General features: G+C 48.3%; 1 protein-coding gene across 1 annotated transcript; it reads right to left on the reverse strand.

Annotated features, from left to right (window-relative positions):
- Nucleotides 1-657: 657 nt before the first annotated feature.
- On the reverse strand, nt 658-5610 carry LOC135975180 (uncharacterized). Its single transcript, XM_065565233.1, has 3 exons — nt 5529-5610; nt 2130-2582; nt 658-1235 (listed from the first exon to the last, which is right to left on the reverse strand). Exons 1-3 carry the CDS (start codon nt 5608-5610, stop codon nt 757-759), a joined length of 1014 nt encoding a protein of 337 aa, XP_065421305.1. The 3' UTR covers nt 658-756.
- Nucleotides 5611-8604: the final 2994 nt, after the last annotated feature.

Here is an 8604-nt window from a genome sequence, read left to right on the forward strand (position 1 = left end):
ATTAAGCTTGTTTAAACAGAAGCTGAACCTGCCCCCGTTTCTTTACCCAGTTAATGTTGACTATCCTCTCCAGTTACCAATCCCCTTCCCCCCCTTCCAACACACCTTTAAAAATAAAATAAATGAAACTTTGTTCATTAACACCGTTTTCTTTATTAAGGATTTTGTGGTAAAGTGTTGAAACTGGGACGCAGACTGTGGTGGGGAGCGGGTGTAGTGATGGAAAGGACACTTCTAAACTTGAGGAATGACAGGCTTCTGCTCCTAGAGCGGTCCGCAGTGGTGGACTGGTTGTTTCAACAGAGCCTGCCACCCCTTCTTTTCGGGACTCTGTGTGTGGGGGCTATGTGACTTTGTGGCGGAGGAGGGCGGTTACAGATCCCCTGCTGCGTGGCTCTGTCATCCAGGCTAAGGACCGCTGCATAAGATCTGTAACCACCCTCCCCCGCCACAAACTCACATAGCCCCCCCCACAGAACATGAAAACCACCTCCCAGACTGACCAGTGTGCCTAGTGACTGCAATGTGTGTGTGACCTTCTGCTGAACCTGCCCCCGTGTCTGTACCCTGGTAAAGGTGACTGTCCTCTCCAATTACCAACCCCCTTCCCCCCCTTCAAATACACTCTCCTCTAAAAGAACATGACGGAAACAGTAATTAACAGAAACGTATTTTTTATTAACAACTACACAGTTAGGGGATGAAACTGGGACGGGGGCTTGGGTGAGGTGCTTTTGGAGTGAAGGAAAGGACTTATCAAATCTTCGGGAATGAGAGCCTTCTGCTACTTGAGCAGTCTGCAGGGGTGGAGTGACTGTTTTCACGGCCCCTGCCGCCCCTCCTTCTTGAGACTTTGGGTGAGGGGGGGATGGGACTTTGTGGCGGGGGAGGGCAGTTAGAGATAGAATGCAGCGGGGCTCTGTCCTCCTGCCTCCGGTCCTGCAGAACATCTACAAGGCGCCGGAGCATGTCCGTTTGCTCCCTCATTAGTCCAAGCAGCGTTTGAGTTGCCTGCTGGTCTTCCTTCTGCCACCTGTCCTCCCGTTCGCTGTGTGATCGCTGGTATTGCGACATGTTCTCCCTCCACTGGGTCTGCTGTGCCGCCTCGGCTCGGGAGCAACCCATATAGCCCATAAGTTCTGAGAACATCTCGTCCCGTGTCCTTTTCTTTCGTCGCCTGATCTGCGCCAGCCTCTGGGAGGGAGATGCCGGGGTAGCTCGGGAGACACTCGCAGCTGTGGGATGGGAAAAAGGGAGTGAATTCCTCACAAAGATACAGTTTTGCGAACAATGAATATAGTCTTTCTCTGTGAACAAGACCATGCACAGTACCTATCACATGCGCACTCAGTACAAGGTCGAATTTTCGGCCTTCCCATTGAGTGCCTGGGGTCTTGCTGTACAGATCACACAAGCGGGGCCGGACAATGGAATTCTGCTAGCAGGCAGACATGGTAAGCTGTAGACTTTTGGCTGCTTAAAGCTTAATTTATAGCAGTGCCCTCCTTTCACGTTCCAAGCAATGCTCCTAGCGTTGACCAGTTCCTGCTGCCGGCAATCCGGCCAGCATGAACTCTGCCCCATCCCACCCCCCTCGCGGCTGTCCCAGGGAAAGATCCCTGCATGCTGCCCCTGTCCCACCTCCACCGCGTGGCTGTAAACCGCCGGTTACAGTTATGTAAAGGAACAGGCAATCAGTCCCAATACTAACATTCCCCTAATTCAAAGCAGGTCACCATGAGTGATATCACTCTGATGAGGATTTCGGAGACAGAGAAAGACCGCATGCTGCGTGAATCCCAGCAAACACCAGGGCTATATGCCGCCATGCTTTGTGAGGCAATGATCCCGGAGTACTTGCTGCTAGCCTGGCGCGGAAAAGTTTCCTACCATGGAGGACGCAATAAGGCTGCTCTCCCCAGGAACCTGATGCAAAGGTTTTCACAATACCTCCAGGAGAGCTTCCTGGAGATGTCCCAGGAGGATTTCTGCTCTATCCCCGGACATATTGACAGAATTTTCCAGTAGCTGCACTGGCAAGGACTAAAAACTAAAGCGCCTAATCATGAAAAACCCATTGTTAAGATACCATTCCTATTCTGTTCAAAATAAATGTTTAAAACACTTACCTACTGATCCTTCCCCTGATTCACGGTCCGGGTTACCGCCTTGGGAGGGTTGGTAGGGGATCTCCGTGAGGGTGATGAAGAGAACCTGGCTGTTGGGGAAATCAGCATTGAAAGCGCTGTCGACTGCCTCGTCCTCCTCATCTCCCCCGTCTGCGAAAATCTCAGAGGAAGCGGCCGTCGACAATACCTCATCGTCAGAGTCCACGGACAGTGGTGGGGTAGTGGTGGCAGCCGCACCTAGAATGGAATGCAGTGCCTCGTAGAAACGGCATGTCTGGGGCTGGGATCCGGAGCATCCGTTTGACACTTCGGTCTTCTGGTACCCTTGTCTCAGCTCCTTGATTTTCACGCGGCACTGCGTTGCATCCCGGCTGTATCCTCTGTCATGGCTTTTGAGATCTTCTCGTAGATCTTCACATTCCGTTTTTTCGATCGCAACTCCGAAAGCACAGACTCATCGCCCCACACAGCGATCAGATCGAAGACTTCCCTATCAGTCCATGCTGGGGCCCTCTTTCTATTCTGCGATTGCATGGTAACCTCTGCATCGTTGCCAGTGCTGCTGAGCTCGCCACGATGTCCAAACAGGAAATGAGATTCAAATTGGCCAGACAGGAAAAGGAATTCAAATTTTCCCAGGGCTTTTCCTATGTGGCTGGTCAGAGCATCCGAGCTCGGACTGCTGTCCAGAGCGTCAACAGAGTGGTGCACTGTGGGATAGCTCCCGGAGCTATTAGTGTCTAATTCCATCCACACCTACCCTAATTCGACATGGCCATGTCGAATTTAGCGCTACTCCCCTCGTCGGGGAGGAGTACCGAAATCGATTTAAAGAGACCTCTATGTTGAAATAAATAGCTTCGTTGTGTGGACGGGTGCAGGGTTAATTCAAGTTAACGCTGCTAAATTCGACATAACCTCCTAGTGTAGACCAGACCTAAGGCATGTTTTGCTACTGCTTCACTGTGCACCTTGCTGTTTGTCTCAGTTTCCCCATCTGTAAAATGGGAATACTCCTCTCCTACTTCCCAGGGTATCTGAGGATCAGCTGGATCCCCTCGACACAGTGCTCGGGACATAGAAAAGTACTCTGAATAATCAAGCTTGGTGTGCTGCAATCACTCAAGCATCCAAGATTAGTGGAGATGTTTGCAAATTTTGGCCTTAATTTCTTTGTGCCAGTTCCCCATCTGTAACATGAAGAGAACACTCTGTCTCACAGGGGAGAAGTGAAGAGAAATGCAAAGCAATCCTGGTCTAGTGGTTAGAGCTTTAGGTCTTGGGAGACCCACATTTAATTCCCTGCTCTGCCACAGATTTCCCATGTGACCCTAGGCATCTAACTTGGCCTTGCTGTGCCTCAGTTCCCCATCTGTTCAATGGGGATAATAGCACAGTGGGGCTGTGAGGAGAAATAAACTAAAGAGTGTGACGTGCTTTGAAATCTACTGACAAAAAACACTACATAAGAGCCAGGTATTAATACTTGTGAAAATGAGACATGGTGATGAGTGGGACGGAAAAGATCACAAGGCAATTAATATTCCCTACTCAGTGCAGGATTTGAACAGTGTGCAGTAAATAAGACCTGGGGCCACAGCTTGAATGTCAAGAACAAGCAGAAATATTGAACAATAGCCTCATTCCCTGAGAACAGCCCACTGCATGAGGCAGAGGTCCCGTGGAAAAAACTGTACATAATCATGCAGTCACAGACTGTATCATAAGGCCTACCTGCAAAGGGCAGAACTGAAGTAAGTTTGCATAGAACCTTGGTTCTGGAATGAGTGTTTCACTGTGCAGCCTGACTAATGTTTTAAAATAGGGTTTTTTAGTATGTAACATCTATTTAGAGGGGATAATAACGCTTGTTGTTACTACAATATCAGAGCACCTGCATCTCCTCCACAGGCACGCATCTGCCTAATTCCAGAAACCTGGCCTGTTTTTGCACTCAAAAGCTTCTCTTACATTTCTGGGGAGCTAAAAGAAACCAGGAGGGGGGTAAGGGAGGAGGATTTCTGGGAAGGGACAACTGGTAGTGCCAACAGTTTTTTGACCCTGCACCACGGAGGTCTATAGCAGGAATGGTAGGATTTTTTGTAGGGCTCTGAACACAGTTGCAGGATGCTTTCCAACCCAGAGGCATGGATTCAAGCTGTGTTTGGAAAACAGCAGTAAGCCGTTACAAGCATCGCTGTGGCCTGAGACTATGTGAACCTTACCCCACAGCCTGGTCTGAAAGGGTATCTGGTCTGAACACCTCTTGCCCAGGGATACAGAGACTCAACAATACACTGACTCTCACTCATAGACAAGACCTATGAGGCCTGCCAAAACCCTGCAACCCCTCCTCCAGAGGCCAAGGTGGTAACAGCATTCACTGCCCCACGCGCTAGAGCCATGGCTGGTGCTTTAGCAGCTGGAAAAGAGGATGTTAGTGGAAGCAAAGACTGAAAAACCAAAGCCCACATGCCCTTCTCCCACACCTGGGCTGCACATGCTGCATTCTAGAATGACTCCAGGAAAAGGAGCATTATGGGAGGCACAGGAAGTAGCCATGGTGCAATCAGTGGCTTGACATGCATGGGAAGATCTGAGTTTCCTCCATATGTCATCTAATTTGTGTAATCCAGTATATAGCTCAGAGATGTTCCCATACAAGCCCCACTCCTCCTGGGCTGCAGTCAGGCAGTCTTGCTGGGATGAAAATTAGCATGACAAAAACCAATTTGGAGCCTCCCCCATTGATTACAGTCTTGTTTATACCTGTTCCATCTGGCTTGGTGTGAAGGCAGATCACATGCAATTCCTTTGCTCTCTATTCATAAGTCTCCTTTTTTACTCTTTACAAGTGGTTCTGGTAAGAGCACTTTGTACAGTCACCAAAGAGGGCAGAGAATTGACTAAGCTACAACACACTCATGAGTGGAGAAACTTTATAGCAGAGAAAAGCATGCCTTTGTGTTTGCTGAGTGAGTCAGCAGGTGCAACCTCACACTCAAGGCACCAAAGCACTGACTCTCAGGACAGAGAATATATCTTCATATGCATTTGTACCCCACCCTGGGGGCTCTGACATGGAGTTTGATGGAATATATGGGACAAAGGTGTTAACAAGCAGTTCCCAAACTGTGGGGTGTGACCCCAAATGGGGTTGTGTCACCAGCAGATGGGGTCATGGGTCCAATGGGCCAGATTTGGCCTGCAAGATGATGGCACCTGTCCCCCGTCCCTCCCGTGTCCAGATCTGCTCCACAAATGCCACACCAGGAGGCTGCCAGTTTGACCTACAAAATGGTAGCCCCCACCCAGCGTAATCTGGTCACCAGGCTGTAGACCAAAATAGCAACCTTCTCACAGTGTGACCTCGCACATACAGTGCGACCTCACACCTACGGTGCAGTTCTCGAAGACATTCTGTTCTGTCTCCTTGCATGGTCTCTTTGCAAAACTCTGTGAAGACCTGGGGTCCAATCATGCTGTGTTGCTGTTCCACACTGAAGCTTGTTAACTCTCAACATGAAAAGTGCTGGACCGATTTTCTGAATGGAGAGATGAGCTGCGTGTCTGTGCAATGGACTGCTAACAGAGAGAATGCGTTGATTTTCTGTGTGCCCAGAGGAAGAGGTGCCTTCTTGCCTCTGTCACAGATGTATTTGGGAATCTGAATGAACTGAATACAGGTCTGCAAGGCAAGAACCCCCCCCCCCATCCTTCAGCTGAGTCAATCAAAATCACAGGATTCATGAATGGTTTTCTGGAAGTATAATCTATTGAAGATGAACTATGAGTCCTTCCTTCAGCTTTGTAAGTTCCTGGCTGACAATGAAATTATTCAGGTGATGACTGAGCATCTCAGCTGCCCAGAGGAACAGTTTACATCCTTTCCACCCCGACCTGGATGTGACAAAACCCTTTTCAGTGCAAGTCTGATGCCAGGGAGTTGCCAGCAGCTGAAATTGAACAGCTCACTGAAATTTCCTATGATAGATTCTTGCAAGAAACATATGCTCAACTTTCTCTCCAGGAGTTTGGCTCACTGTCACAAGAATGAATATCCTGCACTTTCAAACTGATGGTGCCATTCGCAAGCCTGTATTTGTGTGAAGCTGGGGTTCAGTGCTTGTGTCTATCAAGTCTCAGGGTTGATCTACTGTGGATGTCACAACTGGAGATTAGATGTGCAATTTCTACCATGCTGCCAGACTTCGGGAAGCTGTGCTGTAACACACACATCCATGTGTCACATTAGAGAGCATTAAATAATGTACTTGTGTAAATTCCTTGGTTGCTATGATGTCATCTGGGGGCACATGAGACAGTAAGTCTCAAAATGGGGTTATGCTGGCAAAAAGTTTAGAAACCCCTATGTTAACATAATCTAGTTACTGTCCAACATGAAATAAGGTTTGGGGCTTGGTGTACAGAGACCTTAGCCTGCCTAGTATCATGGTAAACATGTCAGTAAAAATCATTTGAATCTTAAAGATAAAGGAGGACAGTTACAGTATTTGGAATGTAAAGCATTAAGTAAGCCTTTCATTTTAACAACATCCTTTCCCTTAAGCTGGAGAGTTTTTAGAAGGAAAACACCCTTGTCTGACAGTCTCTTAAATGGTATCAGATGGTAATAACTGTCCTTTTGGGGAAAGAGAAGTTAGTTGAGATGAGCTGGAGCTGTTGATGCGGTTAAAGTCCGATCCCATTTCATCCCAGCTGGTGTCTGGGATTCTGCTGGAGCCAGTACAGGTGGCAATGTGATTGGGGTCCCTCTCTCTGGTCCAGTCTGGTCAGAACATCCCTCAGGATCAGGATGCTGAAGGCCCAGGAGATGGTGGGGGTGGCAGCCATGATGGTGAAGCACCTCCAGTAGCTTTTGATAGTTCTTCCTGTATCTCCCCTCCGCCAACATGTCTTTCTTCAAGGACCAAAAAAAAGGGACTGGTGGGTGGAATAGCCCATCCCCTTCTCATGGTTTAATCCACCAATTTGGCCTAATATGCAACATGCCAATTTCAATTAACTAACTTCTGGCTCCACATCATTTGCTTTTAATGAGCATAATTTCAACAGTGCTTGGATTATATCAATTGTGGCCTTTTTAGTTTGAACTAATCTAGGTTATCTGGTTCTCTTGCACCTGTACAATGTTCTTTATTGAAAATAACTTGGTCTACTGTCCATGGTCAATTTCTAAAACAGGTAAAAGTTATAGACCAATGGCCACACTGAGGCCCCCATTCTACTTAACACCTTGGGGCACTATTGGCATAAAAATGAGCAAGGAGAGCCCCTGCTTGGTCAGCTTCTGCTATCCCAAGCAAGAACAGATGTATTGCACATGCAAAGAGAGGGAGAAGGGAAGCTAGGAATGGCTATATGGAATCAAACCATCAGGCTATGCCATCTCCAGCCTTGGGCAGTTTGCTTCCTGCTACAAAATGAAACTCTTGCAATGCTCCTGGCTGCCCTGACAGAAGTGGGGACAGACTCCCCAGGGGGCCCTGGAAGATCATCTCCCCTACTGAAGCAGAAGGGTCAGGGTTCTTTATAATTCCTGTAACTCCCACAGAGTGGCGGGTGTTGTCAGATCCCGCCAACAGCCTGTTCATTCAGGAGCAAGGCTTTTCACTATTAAAAAAAGGAAACATCATGGTTCGACTTCACTTTAAAAGAATGGGGCCATTAGGAACCCATCCTCCCCCACTTTTAGAGGAGTTACATGTCCATTCAGCCTCTCCTCTGTATTGAGGGGCTGGAGTATTCTATACCTCACTCTGAACAAAATCGGTGTCTTTCCCTGGCTTTTGTCCTATCTCCCCACCCCACACTACCCCTGCCCTACCACTGGGCTGGCTACCTCATGCTGCGTGGATTCCTGCTGACTGCCCCATTAGCTCCCAACAAGAAGGTCCATGCAGCAGTTAAAGGGAGATGGGTCACCTTAGGCATTGAAGGCAGGGAAGGAGGAAGGATTTTTCAGAGCAGAGGCAGGCAGAATGCTTCGGGAGTCCGTCAAGCCTCACCCCTTAGGGTTAGAAGGGTTTATAATTCCCAGCACAAAGTCCCTCCTTCCCCACATCACAGGCCCCAGAAAACTACAGAAATTTAATCAGCTTCCAGGCGACATCCACCCAGCAATCAGTCAGCCAGCCTCCTAAGGGACAGTGTCACTCATAGGGTACCAACCAGCACTAGTGCTAGATGTAAGAGAAAATTTCTCATCACACATTCCATGACACAAATGAATTCATTTCCTGACACTTGACAGACCCTTCCATGTTGGTTTCCTCCCCACTGCCAGATGTACAGTTCATTTGTCCAACAGCCAAGCATGGAACTGAAAACCTGTTACTTAGAATAGAGGTTGCCCCTGAACTATTACCCTTCTGGGAGTTCTGGGTGTTCAAGCTGTGCCCACGTGATCCCCTGGGACCAGCAGTAAAATTTAAGGCTAATCAGAGAGCAAATC

The sequence above is a fragment of the Chrysemys picta genome, chromosome 13 (genome assembly GCF_011386835.1).
Source record: "Chrysemys picta bellii isolate R12L10 chromosome 13, ASM1138683v2, whole genome shotgun sequence".
Taxonomy (NCBI): domain Eukaryota; kingdom Metazoa; phylum Chordata; order Testudines; family Emydidae; genus Chrysemys; species Chrysemys picta.